Source organism: Numenius arquata, chromosome 2 (genome assembly GCF_964106895.1).
Source record: "Numenius arquata chromosome 2, bNumArq3.hap1.1, whole genome shotgun sequence".
Lineage (NCBI taxonomy): Eukaryota > Metazoa > Chordata > Aves > Charadriiformes > Scolopacidae > Numenius > Numenius arquata.
This window is the reverse complement of record NC_133577.1, coordinates 66,271,607-66,293,828: the sequence shown is the minus strand read 5'-3', so window position 1 is coordinate 66,293,828 and position 22,222 is coordinate 66,271,607. Positions and strand designations below refer to the sequence as shown.

Sequence of the window (22,222 nt, the reverse complement as noted above, 5' to 3'; positions counted from 1 at the left end):
GCCCTCTGATCATCTTTGTGGCCCTCTGCTGGACCCGTTCCAACAGGTCCATGTCTTTCTTATGTTGGGGGTCCCAGAGCTGGATGCAGCACTCCAGATGGGGTCTCATTAGAGTGGAGCAGAGGGGCAGAATCACTCCCCGCAACCTGCTGGTAACGTTCCTTTTGATGCAGCCCAGGCTGCGGGAGAGTTTCTGGGCTGCCGGCGGCCACACACCTAGAAGTGCCAGTCAGGGAGGAAGGAAGAACGGGGTGCCGGAGGGGCGGCGAAGGGCTCCGCAGAGCGGCAGGGCTGGGCCGCGCTGCCGCTGCCCGCTCCCGCCTCCCGCCGCGGGCTCCCCTCAGCACCCCAGCGAGGTCGGCACCACATGGAGGTGGCCGGAGCGGCTCCCGCCGCCTGGCTGAAGGCCGGGGACCGGCGGCGGGGCACCGCCACGCCACCTTTCCTCTCAGGACCACCGGCCCGGCCCCAGCGGCGCGGCGGAACCCCCGACCCTCTGCTCGGGCGCCCTCCCGCGCCTGCGCGGACCGGCCGGGAGAGGGGGGAGGAGGGCGGGATCCGCTGCAGAGACCCCGCCCCCCTCCCCCGACTCCGTGCTTCTCCCCCGGCCCTCGTCGTGCCTGGCGCGAGCGCGAGCGAGCGCGCGCGGGCGGGCGGGCGGGCGCGCGAGCGGCCGTTGGTCGCGCGCGCGCGCGTGGGGCGTTTGAGGCGCCTCCCCGCAGCCCGGCGCCTCTCTCGCCGGAGCGCCGGGCAGGGGGGCCCCGGCCGGCAGCCGGGGCATGGAGAGCCTGCTGGAGAACCCGGTGCGCGCCGTCCTCTACCTGAAGGAGCTCACCGCCATCGTGCAGAACCAGCAGAGCCTCATCCACACCCAGCGGCAGCGCATCGACGAGCTGGAGCGGCGGCTGGACGAGCTGAGCACCGAGAACCGCAACCTCCGCGGGCAGCAGCCGGCCCCCGCCGAGCCGCCGGCCGCCCCCGCGCCGCCACAGGGCTCCCCGACCGAGCAGACCCCGCCGCCGCCGCCGCCGGGCCAGCCTGACCCGCTCCAGCACCACCAACAGCTCCCGGCACAGCAGCCGCCGCCGCAGCCGCCGCCGCCGCCGGCGGGCAAGCAGGCACCGGCGGGCCCCGGCGGCAGCGGCCGGGCTGCCGGCCACCAGCACCCCCCTCTCCAGCCCCACCAGCACCCCGCGGAGAAGGACGGCAGGGAGAAGGGCTGCTGCGCCGCTCTGCTCCAGCACAAGACCCCCCAGGCCATCGGCAAAGGCGTCCTGAGCCGGAGACCGGAGTAAGTGGAAGGGGGGCGGGCAGGGGTGGCGGTGGGGGAGCGGGAGCGTCACGGGCTCTTTCCGGGCCCAGATCCAAGAGGGAACTGGGTTATACCCCCTGCAGCCTTGCACGGAGAGAGGCAGTGTGTGGGTGGGTGGGGAATCCCTCCCTCGATGCGTTCTCGGGGAGAGCAGGCAGAGTGCGAAAGAGGAGCCTGGATGCTGCTTCCCAGAGAAGCATTTGTCTCCCAGTTCACCGCTTTGATTTTCGTGCACAAGTGTCCGTGGCCCGTTTGAACCCACTCGGGCTGCTCGCCTGCGGTGCTCACCCACAGCATCGTGCTCTCATTGTCTGTCATAAATAAGTAAAGTCTTTGATCAAAGATGAGTGCGGTTCAGCCCAGGCAGGGAGAAGATTTGCAAAGGATAGCAGCAGCATTGTAGCAGCTCTGTTTGCCTTAAGTCTCTGGTATCTGTCAAAAAACCCCCCATCATCCCTGGAATGAGCTGGGATTTTCCTGCCCTTACTGATGTAAGGGGTCTAGGGTATGCGTTATATCGCACATGATATGTGTTGCAACATTATACCACACATCATATCTGTGAACACATGTGATGTGTTCATAGAGATACAGATTCTGTACATATGTTTGACATTTTGGATGCTTATTGCACTTGTGTGTGGGTTGTCTTGTTGTCTTTTTTTTTTTTTTTTTTTCTTTTTGGTGAGTGGCACCTGACACTGATCCAGCTCTTCAAAAGGACAAAGTATTTTTTGCTGGTCTTTCCTCTTGAGTGAAGAAAGCATGATTACTAGTACTGAATACTGATAATGGTCTATATGCATGCATGTATAGTAAACAAGGATGAGCATTCCAGCACTATAGGTGGTGGAAGAGGCTACTATTGAAGAGTCACATTTTCATGGATTACACATCCAGTATATGCCATCAGTTCACCAGCTGGTAATTACAACTGCACTCAGTATTGTAATTTCCTTTGTTTAGGCACTTCGAAAGCAGGGGAATGTTTTCTGGTTGAAAGCCAGAGTTAGTGAAGTTAGGATGAGAAGGAACACAGTTTCTGATGTGGCTTCCTTTATGTAAGAAAGAAGCTCATATAAGTAGTAAAATTAGATCGGAATTTCCTTCCTAGAACATACTCTATTGTTTTGGTAATAGTAATGTCAAAACAAATGAAGTACACAGCACACAGTATAGCCCAAAATGTCTTCTTTGTCTCTTTTGACACTTTAAATAAAAGTGACCTGTCTCTCTCGTGTTTGTTTTGAATACACAAGCATAGCTACAACATGGAGCTGGATTTTCAGCTGGTGTAAGTAGAGTTACATTCATAACAGCTAAGCATCTATCATGTGATTCTATAAAAATCAGTAGAGAAATTACTATTGAAGGAAATACTATTAAAGGAATATGTACAGTCAAGGCATGCTCGAATCCCAAAAGGCAGATCCATACTTCTAAAATACTGCACTGTAAGACTCAATTTAGCAATCACAACTTACAGGAAGTGAGCAGGCTACTCAGAGTATTATTACAGGTAGTAAGCAGTTGCAGGATCTAGCCCTTATTCATCATGCAATAGATGGAGTTTTAAAAAGACGTAGGGCCAGAGCCTGAACTCATGCTGATTGGTGTAAATCCAGAATAGCATACTTGAAGTCACTGGAGTCAAACCAGTAAGAAACCCATATAAAAATGCATAATCAACCTCATTGTTTTTTTCAATAGTGAATCCCTGCAGTGAAGGCTCTGTTAGAAGCATCGTATCGGCAAGGGCTTTCCTTTCTTCTGAAGAGTTTCTAACATACGTCATTACACAGATTGAAGAATCAGTTTCTATGCATAAGTCTAAATACCTGCTTCTTATCTGAGCTTTTTTGGCAATGGGGTTTGATTGGGGGAAGAATTGTAGATTTTCTCTTCATACCAAAATGCACAAAAGAAGTGGATTAAGAACACAGCTGATCGCTGGTATATCATATGATAATCTTTATATTTCAGATAGATAGATGGATGTATGGATGTATGTAGCCTTTTTGTGGAAAGACAGAGCTGCTGCTAGGGATAACAGAGCAATCCCTGCAGCGCTCTTCACTCAGGAAGATTAAAATAGACTGCTTCTGTTTCCTTCTATAGCTTAGGCAAACCAAAATCTTTGTATAGAAAAGGAAATATGAGAGATGCAAAACAGTCTGCATTTCTCACTCCTGCAGGTTCTTTTTTTTCCCCCATTGATTGTATATGCTAGGTTTCATCCTCTCTCATCTCTGACTGTTAGATGGAAATAAAAGAGACTGCAAAACCTAACTTAAAGACAACTTGGATGGAGGGGAGGGGGAATCTTTCACCGCCTATTGACAGCATGCCCGATATCCCTTATAATCCAGCTGGCCAACCTGAGAGTTGTATTTTTCTTTTGTGTGACAGCAGAGGACATATACTTTAATATCTGCACAGAGTAGGTATCTGCACTCTCTTCCTTCCTCCCCACATCTGAACATATTTTTCCCTACATTATAAAGCCTGAAATTCAATGTTATCTAATTTTTTTTTCTCTTAGCTGAGAGCATAGGAACTGACTGTTCACTACAGAAAATGGCCACTCTAAACAAAACAGAAATGATATTTTAGCATGTCAGAATGCAGTGGCTGAAAGCAAGGGTTAAAGCAGCACCCAGGCAGTGCCTGGCTGTCACTGCCCGGTAATGGAATTTCCTCTGCCTCTTACAAGACAGGAGATTCTGGCAGCATGTTTGAGTGTACTTCTGCTGGCCCTTCTTACCTCAGGCACAGCCCAGGGATTTTGCTCATTTTGAGTCAGGATTGAGGTTTGAGATTTTTTGTAGCCCACCTCACCTCAAGCCCTGGATAGAAGTGAAGACCTGAGCTTTTGGACATGTGTGACTACTCATGTCAACTGGGGCAGTCTTTTGTAAGGGACCAGGAGAAGAATAAACAACTGAAACATCTCTATTATTTTAAAGAAAAGTTCAGTCTTGTTTTTGTCGTTGACTATCACCAGAAAACTGATAAGTTTTCTTTTTTTAAAGCCCCCTTTTTTAAATAAAAAAAATAGCGCACATATTAAAAGAGAACAAAAACCAAGCTCATCTCTAGAAAGGGAAGAATTCCTGAGTTATGCAGAGGCCCACTAAATGCTGCTGCATGTCGTTGTGTGAGAAAGGTAGCACTGAGTTTACCTATGAAAGGAGAGGCAAGGAGAAAGATTTTTGCAGAGATTCTCAGCAAGAATTAGGCTGATTATTATTCCGTGGCATCTGTCTCTTTCTACCTTAGGAGTCTATTGCATAAGCGCCTCACAGCTTTAAAAACAAAAAAATAAGGTCATTCGTCATGGAATGTTTTGCTTCAAAAATACAGGTTACCAAATTAGCATAGCTTAGATCACCCTTACAAGGCAACCTCTTGTCTTAAGGGACCATCCCAAAGTATCGTCAAATCCTGTGAGTATAAATTTTCCTTTCCTTCTTTATCAGAATACTACCTTTTTTGACAATCCCCAGTACCCTTCATTGAGTATCAGGAAAATGCCACGGGGTTGAATTTAGCAGATTAAGTCTAAATGGCCCAAATCCTGCTGGTTTTTATCAGTGAAACTCTCAGTAGGAGCACTGCCTATGGAAGGGCTTCAGATTTTGAGCCCATGCATTAGCTGGAAAACTCACTTTGATAAATACAATTAGAATAATAGCTAATAATCCGTGTTAGTTCATTTCATCAGAAGACAGGGGCGCAGTTTACAAACGTTCTGCATTAAAGTGGCATTAAAGTCTTCTTTTAACCATGGCACCAACAGTGAAAACAAGGTGTAGAAACAGTATTTGTTTAGCATGACATAAAAAATTTAAGTACTGCCTTTAAATTGTTAGCCTGTGTTTGCTCTACAAGATACCTCATCATGCAAAACAAACTCTTAAAACTCTTGGAAGAAATTTTCTGAAATCACATTTTCGCACAGGTCTTAAAGCTCATTTGGATTTGCATTGGGCTGAAAACTATTTTATTTTATTTTATTTTGTATTGGTTTAGGATAGTATTTTTTTTCTTAGTAAAGAAGCAAGTTTTAAAAGACAATATTAGATTCACTTAGTTGCTGTTGTGGTCTGAGGCTGTTTGCTATATTTTCATTTAATTTCAAAAGCTCAATTATGTAACTTTAAAATGAAGATATTGCATATGCAGAGGTGCTGTTTTCCATAATTTTTCTTTTTAACTACGCATTAATGTTCTATTCTATGGATTATCTCCAGGGTAAAGGCATTAGACAAAATTCCACTGATTTCAATGGATACTAACAATAATTGTAAATATTATGGCTTACTATTAACATATTTTGCTATATTGGCGCATTGCACCAGCACAAAAAAAAAAAAAAAAAAAAAAAAGAAGACAACCAGAACAACTCTGAATGGCTTGTGCACCCCAGGTACCTACTCCTTTCACTTAGGGTGCACAAAGAATGCTACATTTGCCCTCTGCTTCCATTCTTTCAGATTCAGATTTCCCCCAGCCTGTTTCAGGGTTTAACTTCCGTGAGCTTTCACACACCAGAAATAGTTGCATTGGTGCTGCCCTGGGTTGTGCAAATCCCTGCTAGTAATGTACCTTTTCAGCATCAAAAGTTATTTGAAGTTGAGTGCTGTAAGCTGGTTTCAAGTGACAGAGGTCTGCATTGGCGTAGTTACACAGATGCTAAAGCCCTGCTTAGATGATTTTGAAATAAAGAGTATAATGAGAGGAAAAAAGTAAGTAGATTCTCTGTGACTGTGTCCCATTTAAAGATATATCCATACTGGTTCCATTCACATTGTAATATAAGACACACTTTATGACACGAACACACCTGTGTTGTATCTGCATCGGGGCCTGTATAATCCCAGGCAGAGGAATATGGAATTAATGATTCACAGCAATATTTAAGAAATAGCAGATAAGTGAGAGAAGAAAAAGGTCTCAGCTTAGGAAGGGATGAATTTCTAGGTATAATATTGCTGAGTAAAGATGGCATGAGGAATTCCTCCTACAGGGACAGCACCTCAGTATAATGCTGTTTAAGGTCCCAGCTGGAGCAGCACAGTGTCAAGGCTGAAAATACTATTATGGGAAATCTCACTGGCTGGATGGAGCCCTCAGGAAGTAATAACAAGGAAGGAATCTGTGTGAAATACCGCCTAGTGGTGCTTTGGATAGATACTACCTGTGTATCTGTCTCCTGAGCCCAGTTAGAGCAGTACCTGGAGTAACAAAGACTCATACTAATCTTTTCACAAGAGAAGACAAGGGCTGAAAGCAACAGCAAAAAAAGGTGAATTTTTAAATGCTTAAATGAGGAGGGATGCAAATGAATTATTTTGTTTTTCTGATAAGATGGTGATATTTTTATATCACTCAGCTATATGTTCTGTTGCAGTCAGGCTGCTCTTCTCTTGTGACAAGAGTACCTTTCTTCCATATGCTTTGTATTGACCTATTTGGTGTCACTTCCCAGGCAAATCCAAGGTAAGGCTCTATGAGAAGACTTTAGGAGCAATGGACTCACATAGGAACGCTGCTAGCATTCAAAAGAATTCATGCATGGCGGTTTGGAAGAGGTATAAATGGAAAAATGTCCCAAATGAATAGGTATTAACAACGCCCTTGAGAATTCCTGCCAGGGACTCAGTGCCAGGTGGCTCTTGGGCTGGCTGTCCCATTCTTTGCAGCATGCACAGCATGGAAGGACACCCGTTGTTCTGAGATTGCAACAAGCGACTGATACCTCCCCGTCCTTCATAAAATGGTGCACACACAGGAATACACAATTTAGGCATGGTTCATACAGTTTATGCAGGCAGAAAGTGGCTACTCATATGAGGCATAGACTGTACACATTCCCACCTACACCGTACTTGAAATTATTTGCGCTTTTAGTCAGCGTAAGCCAGAGAAATCTAGCCTTGGGATGCTCTTCTAGTACTTAGCTGGTGCCAGACCAGAACCTGTCAGCTAGAAGTCTGGTTTTCTATTAATTATGGCTTCTACCTACTCATTCAAAAAAAGTCTTCACATGATAAAATGCGGTACACTTCTGCAAGCAAAAATACCTCTAGACAAACAGATGTATTAGATTGCAGAAATTTCCCAGTTTTAGTTTTTTTCCTTCTGCCTTGGAATCCAAGCAGAAACAGTATAAAAGAGCTACTGTCTCTCTACCTTAATTTTTCTGTACGCAGTGTTTACTCATCTTCTGCTTTCCTGTTATTTTCCCTATAGATGCCTTGTTAGGTTGCTTGTTTTCTCCTTTCCTAGTTCAGCAGTGGTTTGTTTCTCTTTTTCCATTCTCGATAATGAAACCTTTTGTTGTTTCTCCCTTAGGAAAACATTATAGAAAGCCAGAAATATTCCTCTGTTTAAAAGATGGAAAATATTTCATTTATTATGAAATTACGTGTAGCCTGTGAGCGTTGCTTGGTCCACAATCCATGGAACCACATGAGAGGAAATAAGGAAAGAAAGAGTCATTTATGAAGACGGAGCCTGAAATGTGACCATTTTCCCTTTCTTTTTCATACTTTTAAAAAAAAATTATATATACATTTTTTCCCTCAAAGAGGTGTATCTTGAAACAAACTAGTAATATTCCTGTATTCATCTGTTCTGGAGTTTGTAATTTCTTTTAGCTAAGCCCTCGGTGAGAAAATGAGAGTCTTGACTATTGGATTTATTCTGCCCAATGGCTCTGTTTAAGATCTCTTAGTTAAAGCATCGGACTAACAGTCTTAAGATCAAAGTTTAATTCTATTTTTAACAGACTTGTGATGTTGGACAGTCCCTTTCATCCCTGTGTATTTTAAGATCTGCAGCAAAGCAGTTGGAGATCTATTGTTACAGATAAGAGTGGGCAGATAGATCAGGAATGATCCTTTTTATAAATTTCAGCATAGGAAGCAGCATAAAGCTCCTATCATTACTTGCAAAGTGTACTGTAAGGCAATATGTATATTTGCACATAGAAGAGAGAATGCATTTGCATGAGCATTTGTCTACAGCAAGTGTCAAAGAGCAAAGTTGAAACAGTACCTAGTTTCTGTGCTTTTTACATATAGAAAAGCAAATCGTCTGCCGGAGGAAATCAGTGTATATTTACTGACGTCAACACAGCCATGACAATTTACATCACCTGAGGATCTGTACCAGATTTTGCGTACCTGTCCTCACGCACAAATACTCATGCATCCACTAGTGTAAATGAATGTTGACAATAGCAATGGATAGCAACTCATCACAGAAATAACAATGAACAATGAGAAAACCATTAAGCAACATTCTGATTCTTCGTATAATAGGTTTGTAATGTTTTCTTATGGTATTTTAATATAAGGTGGTAAGAGTTTTGTTGCTGCAGGGTTATAAAGATATATTTGCTCTGTTTGATAATGTTTTTTCTTTTCTCTACCCTGTGCATGCACCCTCAGTCTGCTTCTCATACAGGTATTATTTTTATTGCTTTTGCTAAGATTGTGCTCATTGATCAGCTGTTATCTTCACGTGCTCTGAAGTTGCACTTTCTGAGAGGCATAGAAGGCAATCAATATTTTCCATGACTAGTCACATCTAAGAGGGGACATTTAGATGAAATTGAAGTGATTTTGAATACTAAATTAAAAATGGCAAACCTTATCCTTCCTGCACTCTTCTAGCTGAAAACAAGGGGGTCTGAGAGCTGCAGAGCTAATGAAGCTTGGCTTCCAGAAGATTTGTGTCACGGTTACATTTTTTGATGCCTAACAAGAAGTGAGTTCTGATGTAAGCTTCTCCTGGTGTTGAGGCTTTTATAACATCTCTCTCCAACATGGAGACTTCTGTGTGGAGTAATGGCTTCAGTTCACTCGTCAGTCTCTCCCTCGGTGGAGAACCTACAAAGTTCTCTCTGTTACACCCCACCAGTGATTTTCATGGAACTCATAAGAGGTTCGTATCTCTGAGATCACTGTTACTCACTCAAACTTGGTTGAAACTCACAGTGGGATCTGCAGTTACAAAGTAGGAACCACCATAGACACACACTCACACAGAGAAAGAGACACACACACATGCATAGAATGAAAAAGCAAAAGATTATATGGTCACAGAAAACATATTTTGCTTAGGAACCCAGGCAATAAAGACCAACTCCTAGATAACTTTTTAATTTAGGTCACCGGTACATCAAAATGGCTGAACAGTCCACTCCAAATCTATGACCCTTTCTTGGAGATGATGTTCTGCATGTAGTAGCCTCTTAAAAGTCTTGGAATAATAAAGTTATAAAGAATCGGGAAATTACTGTAGGAATTAAGGGGGCACCTGGGTGGAGGTTTACCATTGGCAAATGGTGTCTCTTGCTCCTCCTGTCTTTGTATCTGAAGTTGGTGCATCATCTTAATCCACCTGCCAACATTTGTGTGGGCATGGGCTGCTGCTGAGACAGTTACTACTACAGAGGTTAATTTATATTTGCTGAAGCACACTAAACCGTCCATGTCATTCTCAAGATTGGTAGAAAATTGACACTGAAATTATTGTAGATCTCCAGGAGGCTTGGGATTTTCTTCAGGTTTTGCTGTACTTTGAATGTTTGTTCAAATTCTGACCTTTCTATTAAAATTCAGGACCTTGCTGTCAATCTGTTTGTCTCTGTGATGTGGATTTCCAGGCAGTCCTCCAAAGTGGTTCACACAATCTTGCTCCAGTGGGAGAGTTGCTCTGACAGCACCTTCTTCAGCTTCAGCGTCCAGCATCTTAGTGTTGCTGTGCCTGGGCAGGCACTGCCTACATGGAACATCTTCGGATCTGCCTCCCAGAGAAGTGTGGTTTTGGCCCTGAGGTTCTTAATGGACTTTATAAATGATGGCATTTTCCAAAAGAGAGGGTACCTCTCCGGATTTATAGATTGTTACTTTTCTACTTCAGTTATGGAACCAAGATCAGACCCGTCTTTCCTTGGTTTTGCCCCTCTGTGAGGAATACTCTTTCTGCCTCTGTTGGGCTGTTACAGGAAAAGTTTCAACTCTGCAGTCAGTTCAGAATTCTCCCAATTGTCCTTGTCTTTCATTTGCTGGTTTTTAATTTGCAAATCCATCCCCAGTAGGACACCAGTAAATTGCCTGTGTCTGCCTAGGTACTTGCATGGCCCCCTTCACCATAGTAACTGAGTATCTGGATTTGTCCTAAGGGCCCATGCTGATATCCGTGTACACTGGACCACTAACCTTCATCTGAACTAGCAAAAAATCTGAGGAATCTCCTCCATTTTCTCTGAGCATTCCCTGGTTCTTATGCCAAAGAGCTTTCTTCAAGCAGTTTTCTTCTATAATGTTTTGTGCCAATAAATCTATATCCAGTCAAACTCCTGATGTAGATAGACTGCAGGGCTCTGATCAGTAATTTGCACTATTTTACAATCTAGGTATGTCTAAGAGCCAGATTCTATTACTACTTACTGTAAATTTGAGTGGCTGAACTCACTTAACTAAGTGGCTTCAAATTTGAAGGGACCTGAGATAACACTCATATATAACTTCTGATATTATGGATCTTCTTGAACTGACTTCTGTCCCACCATTGGAGCTCGTCAGTTTGAGTTAGCTCTGAGCCTATTAGATTCTGTGCATACTTGCCATGGCAATCATCTGGGATGGCACAGCCAACTGCTATAATGTTTCCCCCAAGAATTCTTTATTACTCATTTGGGAAAATACTGATCTCCATGTTAGCTGCAGCAACATCCACTGCTGGTCCCTTGTTTCTGCCAAGAAAGGAGTGAGTTTCTCATCTTTGTCAAGCTGAATACATAAATATTGACTTCACTAGATATGCTCTGACTGGAACTATTATACCACCTTTATCACCTCATTTACCATGGCTCTTACACAGTCAAGCAGATAGGGAATACCAGATTGTATCCTTGATGGATGAAAAGCCTTGGCAGAGAGTTTCAGTCTCAGACATTTAAAGGCATTTAGCCTCCCAGAGGTGGACGAAAGAATCTACTCGTTTTTAAGGGAGGGATCAGACTTCTGCCAAATTTAATTTGCTTTCAGCAAGTTATTTTACAGGTAGGCAGCAAAAAGGAAATATTGGTGACAGGGGAAGAAGAGGTTGAGAGGTATCTACAGTGTCTCTAGTCTCTGCTAAGGGCAACCTTCAGGCTGATTTTCAGTCTATATTAACCTACTCTTCAAATCCCAAGCTTGAAAGCATGGCTAGAGCATTGCCTCAGGACTACATCCTAGTGGTGTGCATGTATGCATGGTCTCCAAAGCCTCTGCAGCAGTCATAACATAGGGTATACCATACTTTTGGGTCCTGCAGAGGCTGTCTGTGGAGGGAGATACAAGCTGGTGGAAGAGTGGACAACAGTTCTAAGGGGAGGAGTTACAAGGAGAAGGGGAAAGGCCCCAGTGGAAACGACAGAATGCAGGAGAGCCAGGAACCCCATAACCTTATCCTGCAGAGGCTGTGAAGTTTTTGAGTGCCTGGTTCATTTACATGTGCGACTGTAATGATGCTTCAGTGTAACTGCAGGGAGGGAAGGAATGACAGGGGTTTATGTTCTATTTTTATGAAGCTTCTTTCTCAGGAGAAATTAATAATAAACAGCACATGCTGAACATTATCCTTAAAAGATACTGACTGGTTGAAGCTACCTCCCCAGTAGGCAACTCCTGGGCTTAAAGAAGGAGCCCACTACTGCATGCCCAGAGTGTATATGCCCAGAGGCTAGTTCTCAGTGCTCTGGGATTGAAGGTTTATCAGATCTCATAAAGCAATGCAGTTTAACCTGGCCAGGTAGCGTCTGGGAGATCTCCAAGAAATACCCAGAGTGCTAGGAGAGGACAGTGGGGTCTGTCTGCAGATAGCATTCTTTTCAGGATGCCTCTGCTTGGCATTAGCACTCCTTTTTGAGATTAGATGTTGGGGACGTTGACCACCTGTGTCCCTTCGCAGGATTTACATGCACGCAGAGCAAAGGTGTTATCCCTGTTCTCATGCTGGTGTAAATTTGTCATCACGTTTCTCTCACTGTTTTGCCTAATTAACAAGCCCCATTCTTTGTTGTTTTCCTTTGTGTGATGTGGGTTTGAGATGCTAGCAAACCCTTGCTGAGCAATTCACATGCCACTACCTCAAGTACAAATGATAATATGACTTATAAAGTATAAGTAGTGAGGGCCATTCCTCTGCTGCAGTTTTTTTTTTACAAGGCATCATTGCAGGCTGCTTTGGCCAACTCTCATATCTAACACCAGAAACAGCTGCACTTCAGAGATGAGCACATATACACAGTAATGTTATGTTTTCTAAAGTGCTTTGGGAAGTAATGCACTTATTCACGGGTGGAATATTGTTAGTATATGTCCCTACCAATATCTAAAAGTGCAGCAAGTAGCAAGAACGTAAGCTTTTCCTTTAGCACACCTCTAACTATGGCAAGATCTTGCTGCAAGATGAATGATAGAAATACCATGCAAAAGTAGGTAGTAGTAGTAGTAATAATAATAACATCTCTTCTGCATCACCCTTTATTTGTAGACCCTTAGTGCTTACAGAGGTAGTCCTCATTTTACAGGAGGGGATGAAGACATGGAAAATGTTTTGCTTGAGTTCACCCAGCTAGTCAAAGCTGAGAGTAAAACCTGTGTCCCAGGGCTCTGATCTGTCAAGTAGGCTACAATGCCTTGAAAGAAGCAGACAAACAGGACAAGAAGTGTTAAATGCTACGAGGTCACTTTTATGGCATAAATAACACTGCTCTAAATCCTGAAATCTGATTCACTCCCTGGACAGCTTGATACCAGGAAGAGGTTTGGGCAATTAAAGATATATAACTTGGCCAAAAGTCCTTAACAGCCATTCATGATTGGTGTCAGTTATGTACACTAGAAAGAATGAGCAGTGGAGGCTGGAGGTAAAATTGAATATTGAATTTGGGGAGGAATTGAGACACATAGTTTCAGCTTGGTGGGCTGTGAATGTATATTGCATTCAAGTCCAGTAAGGTTTACAAAAGCAGCTAGTCCAGTAAGAAAATATGTTGGAGTAAAAAAGGGGTGTAAATGTATCGAAGTAAAAAAGTCCAAGAAACTACACATGCATGCTGGAGCTTGTTTTGTTTCTTGCAGCAATGAACAAGTTAGGAGTTGCACAGAATGATGAAGGGAGGGGGGCAGCGAGAGAAGGTAGGTTAAGAGTCTATAGTCTCTGATGTTTCAGTCTGGTTTGATGGGAGAAGCTCACCAAGCACATGGAAGACACCAAAAATATTCCTTTTGTGGGAGCGAAAGGAAAAGCCTCCCACAGAGATAGGCGCTGCATGTGAGCTAGGGAAGCGGAAAGCAATTATCACATCTGTGCATGTGAATAAGTTGACAGAATACCTTCTCCAAAAACCACTGCCTAGCAAGGCACAGTTTCTTCTTCCCACAGCTATATTTTTCCTCCCCCTTTTCTCCTATTAAATACAGAGCTATACTGGGGTCTGCTGCCTCCGTCCTCTCCTCCCCTGACACAGTCACAGAAGCACACGCAATCACCAAGTCATGCAGACAGTCTCAAAGTCTTGCTCTGTCAGATTTTTCCTGCCTCACCCAAGGAGATCTCTTGCATGACTGGTGTGTGGGGCTTAATGGATTCTGGACTAAGGTTTTAATTTTGGGTAATAAGAAGAACATTTGTGTTCCCTCCTCCCTCTTGTTTGTGGTACAGGGCTTTAGCTCAGTCTGATTAGCTGTTAATCACTTTGATAGGGATCCTCCATCCTGCCTGGTTCTTCATTCAGTATTGGGACAGGCCCCAGTGTTTCATGAACTCGAAGGGTGGTCTTTGGCACACTCTCATGCATGTATGAGATGGGGGGCATGCTCTGGGAATTCTTATACAACTTGAATACATTTCCCACAGACATTTCAGTTGCATGCAGTATAGACCCAGGCTGCATTAAGTAATGACAGAGATGGCAAGGAAGATCTGGAACAAAGGCAAGAATCCCTTCAGGATGTGAATGCGCCTTGGATGTTTATAGAATTCCTTTCTCTTACCAGCAAGGAGATATTTATGTTGGTTACTTTTTCCACTTAGCTTGTACTGTAGGAGTATACTGATTTCCTCAGTTTGAAAGGACTCAGCACCTCAGAGGATCAGGACCTCACTCTCCTTTATCTTCCAGCTCTATTTTTTATTTTTCCATTCCGGTTTTATTTGCTGCTGTTTTGAATTCCCTGAGGTGAACACTAACCAGAGGCACAATTAGTAACTGTTCCCTTGGGATTCAGGATGACACTAGTTGGAGATATGTCACAAAAAATGCTAAAATATGACTGATTTAATGACATTTCTCTATTATTACTCCTTTTATTAAAGTCATTTTTCTGGTTTCAGCTGCGATAGAGTTAATTTTCTTCCTAGTAGCTGTTGTGTTTTGGATTTAGTATGAGAATAATGTTGGTAACACATATTGTTTTAGTTGTTGCTAAGTAATGTTTCTATTAAGTCAAGGACTTTTTCAGCTTCTCATAGAAGCTGGGGGGGAGCATAGACAGGACAAGCTGGCCAAAGGAATATTCCGTACCACAGACAGCATGCTCGGTATGTAAGTGGGGGTTGGCTGGGGGGCAGGAATCCATGATCGCTGCTCAGGTTGGGCTGGGAAATAGATCATTGGGCGGTGAACAATTGTATTACATCGCTTATTTTGTATATTCTTTTGCCATTATTATTATTATTATTTTCTTCTCCATTACTATTCTGTTAAACCGTCTTTATCTCAAACCATGAGGTGGGGTTTTTGTTGTTTTGTTTAGGTTTTTTTTCCTTCCTCTTCTCCCTACCCTACTGGGGTGGGGGAACAAGGGGAGTGAGTTAGCAGCTGTGTGGTCCTAGTTGCCAGCTGGAGTTAAAACACAACAGTCTAAGTGAGATGTGCTTTATGTCACATACATCCAGTTTTTACATCTGGTGACTTATATGGGTTTCAGGAACCCACTGAATTAACAAAATCATCGGTAAGGAAAGACGAAAGGGAAGATTTGCCCAATGGTTTTTAAAGCGCCTAAAAGCAGCTCTGAGTAAGCGAAAAAGAAGTCATGCTATAAGAAGGAAAGAACTAAGTAGAGGCTTCTAAGCAAGAGGAAGTTGAGCTTGGACAAATTCTGATGGTGCACAAAAAACAGAGATGGAAGTGCTCAGGAGGCAAGTAAAATGCTGATTGAGGCAAGCAAAATGCTGCCTGCCTACCTGTTACCCAGGCACCAGAAATTATCCTGCTATACACTGAAACAAAGAGCCATAGTTACACATACTACTAAAATCAAGCATAGCCTTTGTCAGTATCAACTGTCAAACCACAGTCCATGGAGCTAAAAGATATATCAACCTTTTTTGCCGCTCCATTTCTGAGCTGTTGTAGCAGACAGTGTAGCTGTAAGATCAGCAGCAGCCACAGGTTTGTTTTGACATGAACTTTAGAGATGTATTTATTGATACTAACACCATAACAGGGGATGCTCCTATTTAAACTGAAACAGTACATTTTGTCTACCCTCTGCTAGTTGGGGAAAGCTCTGATGGCAAGAAGTCCATACAGTAGCTCCCATGCTAGTAGGCTGCCATGGGTCTACCTTAAGATAAAGTAGAGTGAGCTTAGTGATGTTTGTCTACCCTTTAGGTGGGTATTTCCCCGGGTGGCAAACCCAACTTGGCTCAGAAGAGCCGCTGTGCAAGTCCAGAACTGCATTTGTGAGGTAGGAGGATTTGCTGGGCAGTATTGTGATGAATGCAAGAGCTCTGCGTTTTAAGGAAGAGACATGGAGAACTGTAGGAAGTGGTGCTGCAGGACTCAGACAAAGACTGGGTGTTGTGCAAAGGACTAGCAAATGCTGCATGTGGTGACAGGTGAAGGAGCAAGGCTGGAATAACATGGGAAAGAGTAAGACAGGATTCTAACGCATCAGCAGAGCTGCATGGACAATCCACACTGGAACAATAAGTGATAACATAGGCAGCTTTCTGCTGCAGCAGCAGAGGATGAAAAGGTCTGGGCTAGCAGGGTTTGGGTGTACTGGCAGCTACACGGGTGCTCAGGACTAAGCTACTGGAGGTGCTGCAGATGAGGAGAAACTGCAGAGCTGCACAAAGGAAGCCTGCCTACACTCTGCTTGGCACTAAACAGTTGCTATTAATCTTTCACTTCCCCAAGCACTGATAATCATACAAATTATAAAGAAAAAAAAAGTTCTTCAAATGCAGCAGGAAATGCTCTTTAGCTTCGTATTTATGTACCTAGATAAAAGAGAACTCGATATGAAGCTGGAAAAGTGACAACTCAAGTTTATCCTGCCCATCATCATGATATGTGCAAGTGTGGGTTGATTTCTTGCTACTGACCTCATCCTTTGTAAAGTTTGGTTTCTCAGGGAACTCCTTTTCACTGAACAGCTCAGGCTGTTCTTTGTCCTTACAGCCTTGTGATTTCCACTAGCACCAAGCCAGGAATCGCCTCATTTGCTAATAGGTATTCTAGTTAATAATAGCAAATCCATCCACTGAGGATATTTCTGGCCTGCTTTGCAAGACAGGAATGCTGTTTTAATGGCACAGTACTAACACAGGAGTGGGAATGCTTGCACCCATTTGTGTAGCCGCATGTTGCACACAGTTGCACCCCTGAGAACTTGTGATGCCCCAAATTGCTCACCAAACCATAATTATGTTGGTGGAGAGAGCGTAACAATTCCATAGATAGCTGAAAATCTCCTGGGTAGAAAGACTTGCTGAATTTCCAGGGCACAGGATTTCTGGGTTTGCGTTCATTGGCTGTTTGGGGATTTGACTATGAGGAATCCAAACCAATTTTCTCAATCAGGCTTTTGATGTTGTTTTAATTATTAATGACATAAGAATAGGTTTTCAAGAAAAGATAGATCAAACCATCTCTCAAACAGCATTCAAACCAGTTTCCAAAACTGATTTTCTTCAGAATGAACTATAGATCTAAACCAGAAAATTACTCACATTTTGTCTGTTCCCAAAGTCTTCTAGGTGCTTATCATAAAATTCCTATTTTGTTCACCTTAGCACAAATGGAGAGTAACCTTTGAAGGCAATGAAACCAATCCAGTGGAAGCCCACAGCCATGAACAGACATAAATGAGGGGAGAGCAGAGGCCCTTAGAGTTCCAATGGGCCCACAGGCAACAGATGCAGATTTTATTAAACTTTTAGTAGCTGGATTGAACAGTTAATAGGGAAGGCTATTTCAGCCTTGGTAGAAATACAGTCTGCATTGCTAACTAAAAAAATATGTTGAATAAGCAAACAAGAAGAAGGGTAACACTGTAGTCAAAAGTGGCTGCTGTCTGTAAGAGAACAATGGACATGGCATTGGTCCCAATGCCACAGCAGCTGTTCTGTGTACTGCTGCATATCTCAAAGTTCATGCCCATCCTGGCTCTATCACGAGCGAGACAAAGATGCATTGAGAAACACTTTTTTTTCTTTTAACTTGCATTTTTTAGCAATCTTTTAGCAACAGATTTTTATTTTCCAGACACTCAAAGCATGAAGTCTTTGTCCCCCTGTTTCCTCCTTTTTGTTGGATTCAGTCAAGGATATTGAAGAATCATGTATAGGAGTGTCGCATGAAGCCAACACTGACAGTACTGCTCTTCTTCCACACTCCACTATTTAAGTACAAAAAACCTCAAAGAAAACAGTAATGATCATAATCATCAAAACCCTCCCAAAATGGAATAATAGTTACCCTAAATTTATCCTTCATCCCCTACTTCTTCCATGACGCACACTGTCAAGACCAAAAACCCCACATTCCTTTCAGTAAGGATCTGACACAAAAGAAAAAGAAGATAAGCTTGAATAAAAATTGTGAGAGGAAAGGAGGTATGAAATTAAAAATACAGTGTCACATGAAGTAGCCTTTATAAATGCTAAAGAAGCAAAAAGCAAAACACTATTTTGCCTTGCATTTCCCTGGAAAGCATTTACAGGGGCACACAAATGCAACAGTCAATCTATTGTAATACATGTATAGTTTTTAGTATACTTACTCAGTTGCCTTCATTTTGCCTCCTTCTTTAACAGACTGAGGGTCTTAAGACAGATTGAAGCCTTCACAAAGAGAGATAATAAAGAAAACATTGATACAAGAACTTGTTAAGACAAATGAGTTTCAGGAGAGTGATTTATGTAAAGGATCTTGTAATTACTCCAACCCCAACACTGTCTGACAGCAGCTGTTTTTATGAAGGAAGTTAAACACAGGAGTGACTGCTGCATAGCCCTCTCCTTCAGAAGGCTGGGTTAATTAACCAAAGCAAAGCAAAACAACAAACAGCTGGAAGGAGTAGCTGATGCTATCAACTGATAAGACCTGCTACATTTCAGAGATACATGCCATCCAGGAGTCACAAAGCCTCAGCACAACTCAGCAAGATGGCGTTTGGTCATCAAAAGTTTCTGCTCCTGAGCCAGATGGCCTTATTGCTGTTGCATGTTGTATTTCATATGGAGCCCATCAGTGAAGGAGCCTGCAGATTTGCCTTTGAGGACCAACTTTCAGTTGCCTCAATTTCAATTCTATAAGGTTGCACAATCCCTTTTTTCTTTCTTCCTGACTGTATCCTCCATGTCCTTCCATTAACAATTCCTCATCTTATCTTTCATTGGAGCACTTGCTGGCTTGATGTAAAGGCCATAACTTAGTTGGTTGGCAAGGCAGAATTAGGATGCCCAAACGCCGTGGTAACACTCCTCTTGTACTTCCATCAGGCTCTGTGCCTTTCCTTTTTTCATCTTGCTCCTTGTAGGTTTTTCTTCCTATGAATCTCCCATTGGTCAAAAACATCACATAACTGGAAATACAGAGGATTTTTATTTTGTCTGAGGTCAAACAATAAATGTAAGTGCCATCTCCTTGATTTTTTTGAGATGCTGAGGCTGCCACAGTCTTTCTGAGCCACTATAAGCAAGAGAAAGGCTGAAGAAGGGGAATGAAGTGCAAGCACCTCCTAATTTCATCCTGACACTTGGAGCTATCAGTACCGGCTGTTACAAAGTCACTGATTCTAGTCCTTGCAGAGAAAAAAAGCCATGGAGTGGGTATCTAGTAACAAAAATCCACAGCATTTCCATTCCACTACAGACAGCAAAAAACTTTCCAACAAACTTGCAGCCTCCGTCAAAAGAGGAGAAGAGCACAAGCCAAAATTACAAAAAGTCCCAGAAAGAGAGCAAAGGAAATCAAGAATAGTATTCAAGTCTTAATTACTGTAGAAGTTGGGTGTGGTAAGTCAAACTCAATGACCCTAGAAAGCAAGTCCTGCTGTCCACTGGAGAGGGAGCCGATTAGAAAATAATGATAGGGTAAGGAACAGCATGAGAGAATATGACAAATGCTTTGGGTTTAGAATCTCCCAGAAAAAATGAAAGAGTGGTATGGACTTACATACACATAGTCAAACTCCTCCCTCACAACCATAACACCTCAGGAGTCCATGATTAAGGAACGTAGGTCTGTTTCTAAGCATTCACAGAATTTTGTTCAGAGCACTGAGCACATGAAAAGACCAACCTGTTGCATTGTACTAAGATGGCCTGCATCTTTTATATCTACATAGAGACTGTGAAACTTTGGGTACTATATAAATGAGAAAAAGCAATGCTGTAGTGATTCAAAACACCGTCACTCCTTCTCTGCTTGATAATGTCTCATTAGCACTTCCTGCACCAAGGTGTGTTTTAGCTTCTAAAAGTTGAAGAGTCAGTCCAGTTACAGACATACTTTCAGAGGCTTAAGAGTTCAGCTCTGGATTATGGAAAAGTGGGTGATAGAGAAGGACCCGTGTAATTTTATTTCCCATTTTAAAGGAAGGGAAATGTAAGGCTATGACACTGAACTGTTGAGTAAAGAGTATTGAAGAATATCCTACCAACCTCTAACGTCTTACTCATTCCAGCTAGGTACTGTTAGATTTCCAGTAAGATTTCCAGGATCAGTGCAATACGAACTGTACACCCGTGTGAAAGTTCAGCTCATCCCTTAGTCTCTTCGCTATTTAGTTTTCCTAAGGAAAGTCTGGCATGCACTTCCCTTCCGTGCATGCCCTCAGCAGTGCCCAGCCCCACAGGTCATCCTCAGAGCAACCCCTTGACACAACCATGCTATACCTTCTATTCCGAGCATGCTTTCAAGGTGCCCATGACCATTCCAGTGGATTCCAGTTCTCCTGCTCTATGGGCCCATCCCCGTCCCCCTCCTCCCCCCCTTTTTGTATATCTTTGGTCTGCTAGAGGCTTTGGTGTGCACTTCACAGCAGTGCAATTAAATTTCTATTAGTTTTCGATAGGTGCATGAACTTTAGAGGGGTTCTTGGCATTCATATCCTGCACTGAAGCACTAGATGAAGCAGTTAAGAAATTCTCTCCCTCCATACACAGCCTTAACAAGGCTTTTCAGAAGCATTATTCCCCTTAGAAAAAAAGAGTTTGTGAATTAAGGAGTTCAGAGGATGTGTAATTGGAAACAAAATCAAATAATGGCTGTAGACTGGAATTCCCTTCTTGCCCTGAGGGACATTGTACTTTGTTTCTAAGCCAGAAGAATATTAATTTGCATTGACATAACCCTTCTTCTTTCTGAGCACTCAAACTGACCATTACCTGCCAGTGAGACACAGCTGCCTCTGGGACAGAAGGCAGCAGTCCCCTGTGATCAGAATTGCCATTTCTTCCACAAAATCTGTTGTGCAGGTGTTAGGCTAACCATCTGAGACCAGGCCATTAGCTGGTGCATATGACCATAACCCCAGTAATTTCTGTTAACCAGATGGAGTTTGATAGAAGAGTCCAAGTTTAGACATGCAAGCATGGAAAAACAGCAAGAAAAAAATCCATTTAGTCTTACTTGGAGTTCCAGTGACTTCAGCATTACATCTTGCTAGGAACACTGAACCTTATGGCAGCATGCCATGGCACTGGTGCAGTGACGGCTCTGAAGGAAGACTGCCACTTACTGCAGCACCCCCTTTTATTGGAAGTCTTCAATCGAACTGCACGCCTAGACTGACTCACTTAGCTTATAATAGCTGACACAAGTGCAGCCTAAGGAAGCGTAGCTGTAGGCCACTGAAGGTTCCTAAACAGACTTTTTCAACTCGGTGAAGGAGGTCTAGCAACTGCAGTGAAAACTTGTCACAGTCTGTCTGCTTTGGAGTCACCCTGGATTTGACTTTGCTATGAATTTTGTCATCCTAAACACAAGGATCTCGCTCCAATTCTTTTTAAAGGAGAGAAATTTATCCTTGCAGGAGGTGAGAAAACAACATGAGCAATGCCCTGTCTTACTCCTAAAACATTTCTAACTGCCAGTCTTGAACTAGATGAGCCTAAATTTGTGCCTGTTCTCAGTATTTTCACATTTTTTCTTATATAAAGGCTCCTCATGCTGCATTTTCTACCGGTGAGAGGAAACTAAGCTATCAAATACAAGTGAAAGGGTAATTTTCCTTTTTGTAATCCAATCAACTGCAACAATTTCGTCAGAAGTGCAGAAAGATTAGTGCAAAGTGATAATTACATACAAACTTACGGAGAGTCTAAAAGCAGTAGAATGAAATACTCTTGTGGAAACTCACATAATCCAGCCTGTACACTTGCTCTAGGACAGCAGAATAAGCTTAAAGAACCCAGTCATCTTTCAAGGAACTTTGGTTTCCAAGGATATGCTGCAGTCATATATGGGATCTTCAGGTTACCTACAATCTATAGTCAAGCAGGATAGCTCTTAGTTCCTATCCAAATTGGCTAAGCGATCTGAGCATTTATTTTCAAAAGGGGTGCAGTTCAAAGGGAGAGAAACTGCCTTCTGAGATGCTC

At 43.0% G+C, this 22,222-nt stretch overlaps 1 protein-coding gene across 1 annotated transcript in view; it reads left to right on the top strand.

The window, feature by feature from the left end:
• Positions 1-779: 779 nt before the first annotated feature.
• IQSEC3 (IQ motif and Sec7 domain ArfGEF 3) overlaps positions 780-22,222 on the top strand; it is a 105,307-nt gene continuing 83,864 nt past the window's right edge. The window contains exon 1 of the mRNA XM_074168148.1: positions 780-1,291. Within this exon, the coding sequence (XP_074024249.1) occupies positions 780-1,291 (512 nt within the window). The remainder of the gene's footprint in view (positions 1,292-22,222) is intronic.